The 13,391-nt window shown below is 41.9% G+C and overlaps 1 protein-coding gene across 12 annotated transcripts in view; it reads right to left on the bottom strand.

Annotated features, from left to right (window-relative positions):
• VPS13D (vacuolar protein sorting 13 homolog D) overlaps positions 1-13,391 on the bottom strand; it is a 221,325-nt gene that overhangs the window by 100,843 nt on the left and 107,091 nt on the right. For all 12 annotated transcript variants that reach the window (XR_004973974.1, XM_036348853.1, XM_036348857.1 and 9 more), the window contains 5 exons: positions 13,050-13,225; positions 8,169-8,292; positions 7,142-7,377; positions 3,271-3,379; positions 2,199-2,362 (listed from right to left, as the gene is read on the bottom strand). Coding sequence is in view for 11 of the 12 variants with exons in the window: in XM_036348853.1 (XP_036204746.1) it covers positions 2,199-2,362; positions 3,271-3,379; positions 7,142-7,377; positions 8,169-8,292; positions 13,050-13,225 (809 nt within the window). In the remaining variant the exon portion in view is untranslated. The remainder of the gene's footprint in view (positions 1-2,198; positions 2,363-3,270; positions 3,380-7,141; positions 7,378-8,168; positions 8,293-13,049; positions 13,226-13,391) is intronic.

The following is a 13,391-nucleotide window of genomic DNA, read 5'->3' as shown; positions in this document are numbered from 1 at the left end:
GGACCACGGTTTTATTCTCCATCCTTCCAATATCCTCTTCCCTTAAAATCTAATGGGCAGTTAGCTTGAACCCTATGGCAGCTGGTATCTCCTAATGAGGAAAGGGGAATAAAACAAAATGGAAAGCAACAAAAGGGTCATGGAGTAAAAGTAATACTTTAAGGATTCATTTTATCTACACTAATAAAAGAGAAAGATGCAAATTGACCATCCCTCTGCGACACCCACCAGCCAATCAGGAGTGAATATGTAAATTAACCTGACAAAGATGGCGGGTTAATTTGCATCCGCAGGCGCCGAGCAGCTGGGATGGTTGCTTGCGCACACGCGCCAGTGCCAAGAGGCCTGGGCCCCGGGGACAGGTGTCCTTGGGACCCAGCCCGCTCTAAGCCTGTAGGCCCGCGCGTAGCTGCCAAGCAGCCAGGGGCGGGGCAGGAACATCCCTGGGATCCAGGCACTCCAAGCCAGCACATGCACAAGCAGCTGGGGGCAGGGCGGGAACGTCCCCCATAGCGAGCGAGCAGACAGCAGGGCCCTGCTTGACCCTGACCATGGCAGCAAAGGGCAAGCAGTCCCCCACAGAGAGCAGACACCAGGGCCCTGCTTGCCACTGCGGCGGCGAGCCAGAGAGCAGACAGCAGGGCTCTGCTTGCTCCTGGCCCTGGTGGCAAAGGGCAAGCAGGCCCCCAAAGAGAGCAGACACTAGGGCCTGCAGTGGCATCAAGCAGGCAAGTCCGCAGAGAGCAGCGAACCACGGGGAGCAGGCCTAAACCGTCAGTAGGATATCCCCTGAGGGCTCCCAGATTGGAGAGGGTGCAGGTCAGGCTGAGGGACCCACCCATCATTTATAGAAAACTAGAGGCCCAGTGCATGAAATTCGTGCACTGGGTGGGTGTCCCTCAGCCCAGCCTGCCCCCTCTCACAGTCTGGGAGCCTTCAGGGGATGTCCTACTGATGGCTTAGGACCCCCGGCTCCCCACAGGGCGCAGGGGGGGGCCTAAGCCACAGTCTGGCTGCAGAGGCTCGGAGTACACCCCGCTGGGTGGTCCACGGGTCTGCTGGGGGCCTTGGTCCTGCTGTGGCGCAGCTTGGGGCATGCCCCCCTGGGCAGGTCTGCTGGGGGCCTTGGTCCTGCAGTGGCGCAGCTCGAAGCACGCCTCCCTGGGCAGGTCCATAGGTCCACTGAGGGTCTTGCTCCCAGGGCAGGCGGCATGGCGTGCCTGCCCGCGAACCCCCGGCAGGAGTGGCCTTGGAGCTGGGTGGCACCGCACTCCCGCCAGGGGCCTTGCTCCCAGGGCAGACTGCGCGGCGTGCCTTCCCCCAAACCCCCAGCAGGAGTGGCCTCGGAGCTGAGTGGCGCCAGGGCTGGGGGCGGGCTCTGAGCTGCGCTGCAGTGGCTCGGAGCCCACCCCCAGCCCTGGTGGTGGTGGGGTGTCCGCTGGGGTGGAGGGCGTGCTCTGAGCTGGTCGTGATGCAGCCTCCTGAGCTGGTAGTGATGTCCCGGCCTAATCTGCATATTTCTCTCTTATTATATAGGATATTTATTATTTACTTATACAATAATATAGGTTCTTGCATTCTCACTAGGACTAGCTATCATGCAGTATGAGAAGGGTTGTCAAACACATTTTAAAATATTTTCAGTAGTCTTTGTTCTGTTTTATTTCCAAATACATTTATTTATAGTGGGTTTCAACTTGTAAGTCATCTGAAATCATTCTGGAAGAAAATAAGGTATTACCTGAAAACAAATACACTGACTTCACAGAAACACTAAGGCACAGCAAATAAAGGAATTTATTCAAAGCTAAAGAGCTGATTTGAACCCAAGGAGTTAGCCACAACTCCTCGATTGTTCTCTAAATAATTTGTTTCTGCTTTCAAAAGAGTTAGCATAATTTTTTAAAGATCTTTAAAAAGAAACTGTTCACTTCTAGGGGGTAATGATGAATGGAAGTCTGGGTGAAAGAAACATTCACTTTTTATAATATATCCTTATTGTTTGAATTTTAAACATCTCCATAGCTTAAAAAAATAAAATAAAGGCCCAATGCTCATATTTGGGAACATAAGAGGTTTCTGTCACTGAAGAAAACAACAAATATAAAAAGACAAATTCCTACTTCATTTACAGACTTGCTTTTTGGTATAGAATTCATCTGAGTGAATTTGAAAGCAATGAACTTGAATAATATTACCTGTTGTCAGTTACAGCTGCTAGCCCAGCAATATCTAAGATGGCAGAGCCCTCGGTGGAGCGGGCTGCTGAGGGCTTGTTGGGGTTGTGAGGCACTGACGAGCCCTCATGGGCCAGCATGCCAGTCCCGGTCATCCTCCACAGCTGAGAACGCTTCCCTGGTTCCTGTGGGCAGACCAGAAAGAGCGGTCATGTGCAGCCACAGCTCCGTGTAAGGGAGAAGTTCTCAAGTAGGAACTACACTAAGAGACATTTGCACACCACATAAAGGCTTAAATTCAAGCTTTCATAGTTTTAATCCCGAGTCACTTAAAGTGACTTCTGCAACTCTGTTCTGAAACTTCTTTTATTTTGAAGGTTGAACTATTTAATACCAGTTCTTCTGTCATTTGTAATATTTCTAGCCAAATTTTACTGTCTTTATATCTAGGTCTATTAGCATAAACATTTCCCTAAATTGACTTGAAAATAATGTTAGCATAAAAAGGGGAAAAACTGTCAGTTTGATAACTTTTGCATTCTGTTTAGGAATAAGTAGATTAGGGGAGTACTACAACAGAAAAACAGAGTAATGAAAATGATATCACAGATTTGAAAAAAACAAACAGAATTAAGTTTTCCAAAAAGGGCATCAAAGATGGGAGGGTGTGCCGAAACTGGTTTGGCTCAGTGGATAGAGCGTCGGCCTGCGGACTGAAGGGTCCCAGGTTCGATTCCGGTCAAGGGCATGTGCCTGGGTTGCGGGCATATCCCCAGTGGGAGATGTGCAGGAGGCGGCTGATCGATGTTTCTCTCTCATCGATGTTTCTAACTCTCTATCTCTCTCCCTTCCTCTCTGTAAAAAATCAGTAAAATATATTTAAAAAAAAAAAAAGATGGGAGGGTGCTTGGGACTCCGAGTGCAGGTGTCACGGGACAGCGGGAAGAAATAAACCAGATCAAGGCCTTGAGCAAGTCACTCAGCCTAAGTCTCCTCTTCCTCCGCTTAAAATGAGGGGTTGGACCGGAAGAACCGAGTTTCTTCCAGCGTTAACAATCTTTTATTCTAAACTCCAAATTCTAAGCTCTCTTACCTTCTTCTTTAAAATGACTCTCTGTGTCTTTGGCGAGACATCTAAGACGAGCTCTGCACAGGTAACGGCCTTGTTGGAAGCCACAGGCCTTCCTGTTCCCTCCTGCAAACTAGAATTTTTTAAAATTACATATATAACTCACACATACGTATATACTCACACATGTATTTAAGTGCTCATAAGCAAACGCCTAAAACCTCCAGTGCATGTCACTGGAGGCAATTCTCTTTCTTATTTTTTGTTTTTAATGATTTGTCATAAAACTAGAGGCCCGATGCACGAAATTCGTGCAAGGGGCTCGGCCCTCGCAGTCCTGGCTGCCTCAGTCCTTGCAGCCCCGGCTTCATCCAGAAAGTCGTCTCTTTAAATCATAGAAGAAAAAGTGACTCGAGCTGCAGAAAGATCAAGGTTGTGTTGTTTTCCTGTACAATTTAAGATTCATTTGTCAGAAGAGATACTCTGATATTTCCCCTCTCCTAATAATTTTAGTGGCTTAAAATTCAGATATAATTTTAGTGATTTAAAATTCAGGATAACTATATATCTTTGGAGGCCAAAAAACTAAGCCAGACATTCCAAGGGTCCAAGAATTAGCGCTACTCCTTGGCAGGCAGCACACCAGCGTCACAGAATCCCCAAGTCTGGGCAAGAAATCAGAAGTCCCTCTGGGAGGAAAGGAAAAAAGGGCTCACACTCACCTTCCTGCAATTCAATCGTGTGACATTTCTCTGTGGCTCAGGAATCCTAAGCTTTATGGAATACTGCAGCCTACCTACACTTTAGGGTATTTCGATGAATGTATTTAGATTATTCTCTTGTTCCCATTAATCTTTTTTTTTAAATTCTTTTATTGTTTAAGGTATTACATATGTGTCCTTATCCCCCATTGCCCCTTCCCCCCATTAAGGTTTATCATAAAAAAGGGGACTGATAAATTCAAAGTTAAAAACTAGTTTTCGTGGCATCAAAAGCACAAGTAACCAAAAAATAGGTAAGTTAGATTTCAACAAAATTAAGAACTTTTGCCCTTCAAGGAACACCATCAAGAAAGTAAAATGCTGGGAGGGGCAGGTGCAGGGTGGAAGGGGTCAAAGGGGAAAAATAAAACAACGTGGACATCTGTAATACTTTCAACACTAAAGATAAGTTTTTTAAAAAAGCAAAATGACAATCCACAAATAGGAGAAGATATTTGCTAATAATATATCTGGTATAGTATGGGTATCCTTATTATGTAAGGAATGGCTAAATTTAAGAATTATAAGGCAAAAGTTAAAATTTTAAATGAGCAAGGGCTTGAATAGACATTTCCCAACGATATACAAATAAATGGCCAATAAGCACATGAAAAGATCCTCAGCATCATTAGCAAAAAGGAAACGCATACCAAACCACAATGAGATACCGCTCTACACCAGGAGGATGGCTACAATCAAAACAATAGAAAATATCCAGTTGCTTCGGATGAGGAGGAACTGGAACCATTGTACTTAGCTGGTGGGAATGTACAATGGTTCGGCTCCTGTGGAAAACAGTATAACGGGTCTTCAAAAAGTTCCACACAGAATTACCCTAGAACCCAGCAATTCCCCTCCTAGGTGTACATTCAAAAATTTGAAAAACAAATCCTTAAACAAACACAAGAACAGGCATGTGGATCGTGGCGGCACTGTTCACAATAGCCAAAAGGTAAGATAACATAGTATCCATCAGTGAGCGAGTGGATAAACGAAATGCTCTATGTCCACACGATGGACTATCACTGAGCCATAACAGGAATGAAGTACTGCTACAGCGAGCCTGAAAACGTTATGCTAAGTGAGAGCCACCACACACAAGAGATCACACATCCTTCCTATGTAATAAAGAGCTAATATGCTAATTATACCGGATCCTATGTAATAAAGAGCTAATATGCTAATTATACCAGATGGCAGAACAAACGTCTGGAGACCTACCAGAGGACCTTCTGGATGAAGCCAGGGCTGCAAGGACTGAGGCAGCCGGGACTGCGAGGGCGGAGCCCCTTGCACAGATTTCATGCATCAGGCCTCTAGTTTTATGATAAATCATTAGAAACAGAAAATAGACTGGTGATTGCCAGGGGCTGGGAGAAGAGGGTAATAGGGAGCAACTACTTAATGGCACTGGGGCTTCTTGATGAAAAGCTGTTGGAACTAGATAGAGACTGGCTGCACAACATCATAAAGGTACTAAAATGCCACTGAACTGTTCACTGTAAAATTGTTGCTTTTATGCTATGTGACTTTCACCACAATTTAACATACAAAACTAGCTTCTTCCCCATCATTAGTTCTCTTCAAAAATGCAAAGAAATAGAATCTGATATGCTCCAGAAGATGGTTCAGCCCTTAGCACACCAAGATCCTCTTTTCATCTGCTCCAGAGCTGTTCAACCCATAGTCCTCCATTAGGATTCTTCAGTTAAAGAGCTTAGTCACGGCGGGAACTTAACATAAGAACATTAAGGGAAAAACATGATTGGCAACCAGATTAAGAACTGGTTTTTCGGGCACTAAAACTGTAAGCGTGTCATACTGTTGTCTTAATCTTTAAAAAGAAACAAACAAACATGTCTGACTGAACTATAACGAGATAAGCATCCTGCACCATCACTACCAAAGAGAACTGCAACCAACAAAGGAAAGTAGCTAAGCCAAGATGCCCTTCCGTCCATTCCCAGTGACATTTGGGCTCTAGGAGGGTGAGAGCACTACCACAGACCTGGAGATTCTTTATGGGCCTCAGGCCCGTACATAAATATGTAAATTATTCAGAACATTTCGGAAAGGGCTATGACTTTACATGTCCCGTTGATCCAATGGTGTATATTTGCAATGCTGAAGATTCAGCGATTTTCCCTGCTTCTTCACAGATAAACTTTAAAATTGGCCCTGTAACCAGCACATAACAATAAAATTTACAGGTTGGTGCAATGATGTTTTGAAAGCCCAATGTTTTGAATCTCTATGTGCCAATCTACATACCATTCTAACAGGAGAACTGGAATAAACTCTCTGTCCTTCACCTCAGTTTTTTAAATACAACTAGTCAGGCGTCAGAGAAGACTATAATCCTAAGGCAACTAGAACTACTTCCAAGGTAAGCTACTTTGCTTGGCTTTAGGTGAATATTAAGATAGACCCTGAAGTGTCTGTCTAATTAGTATTCTCAATGGAAGAGGGAGGTAAAAAATGATGATTTGAATAATTATGATGAAAATCAGTCAGTTTCAAAAGAGGAAAGAAATAAAACAAACTTAAAAATAGCAGCAATAAGTTTTAAAAATACATAAAAATAATACCTTAAAGAGTAATTTAGGATACTATAAGAATAACATCTTATGGAGGACTTATTAAACACTAGGATGAATTATTGGGGAGATCTTTTGAAAGAAAAGACTCTTGCCTCTTTGGATAAAGTTTAAACTAGGCAGAAGACAAGGGTTTAGACCAGTGGTTCTCAACCTTCCTAATGCCGTGACCTTTTAATGCAGTTCCTCATGTTGTGGTGACCCCCAATTCCATTGTTACAAATTGAACATAATTAAAGCATAGTGATGAATCACAAAAACAATATGTAATTATATATGTGTTTTCCGATAGTCTTAGGCGACCCCTGTGAAAGGGTCGTTCAACCCCCAAAGGGGTCGCGACCCACAGGTTGAGAACCACTGGTTTAGACTAAAGACTTCTCAAGATCTCAAGATAGATCTTGAGCCTAGGATCTGGCAAAGAATGAAAGGAATCTTCCTTTATCCTTCGGCCTCCTAAGAACTGCTTAGAGTTTAAAACCAGTTAATAATCAGAGTGTTCTGCTTTATAAGGATAATACTTTAACCCAGAATTACCCGGAGAACGTGTATGTAGCAGCAATGTAAATGAAATTTTCATAATAAAGCTGTCGGTTATCCTGGAAATCATTCATGTTGCAATTGATCTCAGAGGAGCCTGCCCCTTTAACAGTCAGAGTGATAAATGGTGGCAGGGCGGGTTCATCCCAGGCGTAATCCAAGGAGGTCATGGGCTTCACTTCAGTTCGGAGCCTGGGCTCAGCTACACCGTGCTGAGTAAAGACAACCGGGACCTACAGCGATGGCAAGAGGAACAGGGCTGTCACTCAGATTGGTGTTATTGCAACATGACTTAGCACTTCCTAGGTTTAAGTTCCAGATCCTTCCCAAATGAATCCTACTACACACACCACAAGCACGAGTGAGGTTCATCATCTTGCCTCTTGACTTTCTAATCACCTTCCAAATTATAAAAAGCCCACCAATTAAATGACACAGGCAATCGCCTGTTGGACAAAGGGCTTTTAGAAGCTTTGCAGCAAGTACCAAGGGAAGCAATTCTCCCCTTTCAGTGGCATCTCTGCCACCCTCACCCTTGTGATATACTCTAAACACAGAAAAGCACAAAAATGTTTGAACTTAGCTACAGAAAGTCACATTCTAAGACACTGTCATTCAAAGGCATAATTTAAAACAGAATCTAATGGTTTCCAATTTGGCTTTATTTGTAAGATTTATAAAAATGCTCACTGCAACTGAGCAATGGTATAGCTGCCCCTTCCCACTATCATTAGACAATCTGACTCTCTCCTCTCTCCATGTGGAATGTCCACAGGGCCACCATGTTGACCCAACAATCTAGTCACATAAGCACTGGCGACTGACAAGTCACTTCTGGGTATAGCTGCCCAGCAAGCAAAATAACCAGCAGAAACCACCTCTTAAGGGTGAAGATTTATAGGTTGTCCAGCCACAGAGATTCCTGTATGGCTTCTTTTAAACCCACGTTTAAAATGCATTTCATTATCTTAAGAGCAGTACATACTCCACCCTCTTCAAACTGGCTCTAAACTCCACTTGATACCTTAGAAAAGTTGTCAATTCGGAAAGGAGGGGGCAGCTGGTCTGTGTCACTAAAGGAGATCCTATAGGTAGCTCCTCGGAGTGTAATTTCCACGCGCAGGAAGAAGCATTTTCCCAAGGTATCTCTGCAGAAAAAGGAAACAAAAGAGGCTGCATAAAATAGAGAGAACCAGTCACAGTTCACTTTCCGCTCATACTTCTCACAATCACAGTACTGCTTAGATACCAATCAATGCTGCTGTGTGTTCTTTGATCACATTAAAAAGGTAGGAATTGACAGTATAATCACACAATGAAAAAGAACTTATTCAAGCAATGTTTGAATAGCATGTTGTAACTGGGCAGCAAGATCTACAAATTTTACTTAGTGGGTTTGTTTGGGATAATGGTGTCAGTGTAGCAAATGAGTAAATGTTGGTCGAATAGAATTGTTGATACTAGAGTACTTTTGACATGGACACAGAGCAATTTCACATGGTTCAAACTAATATATTGATGTTACTGATCACCAGGGTGCTCGCTTTAGGACAAAGGCAGGTGAGGAAGAATCCTCTGTAATGGAGGTACCACTATGTGATCATAATTTTTATATATTTTTATGTGTGCACGTATGTGTGCATATTTAGATAAAGACATATCACTGTAGAGAATGAAAAACTGTTCTTTACAGAAGACTATCATCAGTTAATAAATGTCGAAGAAATGAGAGAATCAGAAAATCACCATTTTGCAACCACCAATGTAATAATTGATTCAGATAAGAACCATCCAACCATTGAGTGAAAGGATTTTAGGAAACAATATACACACAGTCTCAAATTATCCCCAGATGGATTTTTTTGTTTACAAAGAAGAAAAGGTAACTCTGTAAGAAAAACCTGTTAGACACCAGCTTAACCTAGCAATGATGCAATTTAGCAACATCAGTAATGGGACAACAGCTGTCACAGCCCAGGCCTCCAGATGTGACGCAACAGGAAAAATACAATACCATAGATGTATTCTTACCAAAAAGGGTTTACCCAAGTCTATGTTAGGAAACTATCAGGAAAATCCAGGAAATAGGACATTCTACAAGAAACTGTCTTGACCTCTTTAAAAATGTCAATGTCAATAAAGACAAAAAAGGAAAAGTGACCATTCAGATGAAAGGAGATGAGCTAAATGGGTCAAATAAAACTCATAATCCTTGACTGAATCCTAGACCAGGAGGAAGGGGTTCCTATGAAGGACATTTAAAGAACTATTTATTAGAAAACAAATCAATATTAAATCTATTCAGTGTGTAATATTAGTATATTTATTTAGAAAAACGTCCTTGTCTTTAGGTGATGAGTGAAGTTTTTACGGCTGAATTACCATGATGATTTCAATTTACTTTCAAATGGTTTAGAAAAAAAATGTATGTATGTGTATGGAGAGAGATCAAGAACACAGCAAAATGATGAAATGTAATAAATCCAGGAAAAAGATGTAGGGATCTTCATTGTACAACTCTTAAGTTCTCTGTGGGTTGACGCTGTTTCCAAATGACATGGTGGGGAAAGTGGGGAAAACAGCTGGCATTCGTCTATGCTCAGTACTTCAGGACGTCATTTCAAAAGGGTTACCAAAGGTAGAGTCATTTCCGCCCCACACCTGGTACTTACTTTCCTTCTTTTTCTTTTTTTAAACGTAATCAGGAGTAGCTGTTGTATATAATCTCAAATTGGCTTCCCCTTCTAACACAATAGAGCTGGACAGCCTCCTCCTCAGAGATATATACACCAACAGTGGCTTTAGCTGCAGAACTTCTCCTTTTCCCCCACCCCTCTGCAGACCCCAGTGAAATCTTGTGAGAAACACATGATATTGACAAAGAGTTCTGATTGAAGAAGGGATGAGGGCACTGAAGACCTGACCACTTGGCTCCCTGGGCCTCTAAAGTCACCAGTTTAGACCCCCAACTACTCTTAGGAACAGAAACTGAAAACCACTAACCAGATGTAATTAATTCTACTAAGGGCTATTGACAAAATGAAGGAAAATAGAGCTCGCTCGCTCTCTCTCTCCCCCCTTCTCTCGCTGTCTCTCTCTCTCTTTCTCACCTGTGCCTGTCCTCTCTAGCTCATGCGCCGCCCCCCTCCCCCATCTTTCTGGAGCACTCCAGCACCTTTGCCTCTCTCTCCCTCTCCTAAGCTCCAAGGGCCTCTTCTTTTTCCCCTGTAACTTATTTCCTGAGCCCACACAGCCCAGCTGGCTCACTGTTTCTAACTCTGTGGCTTTCTAAATAAACTTTCACTTGTATTAGTGGGGGAGAGAGGGAATGAAAGAAAATAAAACCCCAGATAATGCATTGTTTAAAAGTCAACTATAGGTACTGCTGTATATCATCTATTATTTTTCTGTTCCCTTACAATGTTGTTCTCAATGAAGAACTAGCCATAACTATAAAAGATTAAGTTTTGCTTATAAATGTGTTGAAATAGCACTGATTTCAGTGTCTTCAGCTTCAAAAGCATTTGATAAAAGAAACTGAGGAGGATACAAACAAATGGAAAGGCATCCATGGTCGTGGATCGAAAGACTTAATATTGTTAAAAGATCAATGCTACCCAAAGTGGATTTACAGATTTAATGCCATCCCTATCAAAATCCCAAGGCCCCCCCACCCCCCAAAACAAAAAATTTCATCCTAAAATTTAGATGGAATCCCAAGGGACTCCAAATAGCCAAAATAATCTTGAAAAAGAACAAAGTTGGAGGTCTCACACTTCCTGATTTTAAAACTTATTATAAAGCTACTAATCAAAACAGTGTGATACTGGCATAAAGACAGACATATGGACGAAAGAGGCAGAAAGCCTTGAAATAAATCCTCACATACAGAGTCAAATAATTTTTGACAATGGTTCCAAGACCATCCCATGGAGAAGGGAGAATCTTTTCAACAAATTTTGAGATAACTGGATAGCCAGAAACAAAAAAGTAGTGTTGAAATTTTACCTTACACCATCTATATATTTAAAAGGCTAATATGGAAAGAGCCCCCTCAGGAGTTCGATTGGGAGACTGGGAGTTCAATCACTCACTATGACCACCAGGGGGTGACGCGGAATGAAGGAAGGCCCCAGCTGGCAGCCGGAAGGCCCCGATCAGCCCTGATTGCCGGCCAAGCCTAGGGACACTACCTGTGCACGAATTTCATTCACCAGGCCTCTGGTATACAAATATCAACTCAAAATGGATCAAAGACCTAAATATAAGGGCTAAAACTATAGTGCACTCAGAAGAAAACACAGGGTAAAGCTTCATGACGTTGGATTTGGCAATGATTTCTTGGCTATAACACCAAAAGCAGAGATAATAAAAGTTAAAATAGATAATTTGGACTACATCAAAATTAAAAACTTCTATACAAAACACAATCAACCGAGTAAAAAATGGGCGAAAACATATGCAAATCATATATCTCAAAAGGGGGTTAATATCCAGAATATACAAAAGACTTCTGTAACTCAACAACAAAAAAACAAACAACCCAATTCAAAAATAGGCAGTACAAATGGCCAGCAAGCACATGAAAAGAAGCTTAATATCACTAATCATTAGGGAAATGTGAATTAAAACCACAATGAGATGTGACCTCACCCATCAGGTTGACTACTATCAAAAAAAGCAGAAAATAAAAAGTGCTAGCGAAGATGTGGCGAGATTGGCTATGCATAGTTGGCTGAAATGTAAAATGGTGGAGCTGCTATAGAAAACAGTATGGCAATTCCTCAAAAAAATAAAACTGGAATGACCGCATAAAGCAGTAATTCTACTCTGAGTATAGACCCAAAAGAATCAAAAGCAGGGACTCAAAGAGATATTTATACACCCATGTTCAGAGCAGCACTATTCACAACAGCCAAAAGACAGAATGCACCCCAAGTTTCCCTCAACAAATCAATGGATAAGCAAAATGTGCTATATTCATACAATGGAATATTATTCAGCTTAAAGGAAGGAAATTCTGACACATGTGATTATGCAGATGAACCCTGAGAACATTATGCTAAGGGAAATAAGCCAGTCACAAAAAGACAAATACTGTATGCTTCCACTTATCTGAGATACCTAGGGTAGTCAAATTCAGAAAAAGCAGAGCCGGGGCTAGAGAAGGGGGAAATGAGGAGTTGCTGTTTGATAGGTATAGAGTTTCAGTTTTGCAAGATAAAAAGAGTTTGGAGATTGGTGGCACAACTATATGAATGTACTTCACACTAGTGAACTTAAAAATGATTGAAGTGGTAAATTTTATGTACATGAAGCCCACAAAACAATCTCTGGGCCTTTGCGTTATCTTTCTCACATGGTATGTGTATCTTACCACTATTTTTAAAAAACTTAGAATACTTTTTAAAAAAGCATTTGATGAAAGCAGAAGGAAGAGTCATCCTGGGCTAGTTGAGGCTAAACTTGGTTGATTTTTCTTAACAAGGACCTGAATGTCACTGGGTTTGGCAAAGAAGGGCAGATAATTACTGAAACAGCATCAAACGAAAGAAGATTTAGTAAAAGCATTTATAATCAGTGTTAATGTCGAAATGCAGAGTTTTCAGACGTGCTACCCCTTCAACTTGACACCTAAGACCACACCAGTTGCACCATGGTCAAAACTGCTGACATTCCCTTTAACTCACCCCAACAAAAAGTTCACTCATACATACCTGGTCTTTGCAAGTTTTAAGAACTTTGTCTGAGCCAGAAACATGTGCGTCCATTTCATGAAGAGTAGTATTACTACTTACTATTTATAGCTTTATAAATATTTAAAATTTATATGGTATTTATAGCTTACTATTTAATGCACCTCAAACAAAGCTACTTTTTGTCTAAATGGAGTCTCTGAACTTACCTCATGTTGATGTGGAAAGAATTATTCTTGTTGACCTCAAAGCCTCCAGACCAAATACAATTGGGAACATCCATTAATCTGACACACAACAGCTGATCATAGTCATTCCGAGGCCAATGGAACACCACACTGGAACCAGGAAGGGTAGAAATGTAACCTTCGGGATTGGCTGTTCCCTAAAACACACAGAATCACTGGCTTTGGTCAACAAGTCAAGTCAAGACAGTAAATGTTCACTAAGTACCTTCTCTGAGCCTGGTCTTCTACCAGAAGCTATTTAGGGTACCAAAGGCAGGAAATGGTTACATCACAGAACTTACAGCGTTGAAGGGGAGATAAGCC

This window comes from Myotis myotis, unplaced genomic scaffold (genome assembly GCF_014108235.1).
Source record: "Myotis myotis isolate mMyoMyo1 unplaced genomic scaffold, mMyoMyo1.p scaffold_m19_p_2, whole genome shotgun sequence".
Classification (NCBI taxonomy): Eukaryota; Metazoa; Chordata; class Mammalia; order Chiroptera; family Vespertilionidae; genus Myotis; species Myotis myotis.
The sequence above is the reverse complement of the archived record's forward strand: the minus strand, read 5'-3'. Positions and strand labels throughout refer to the sequence as shown.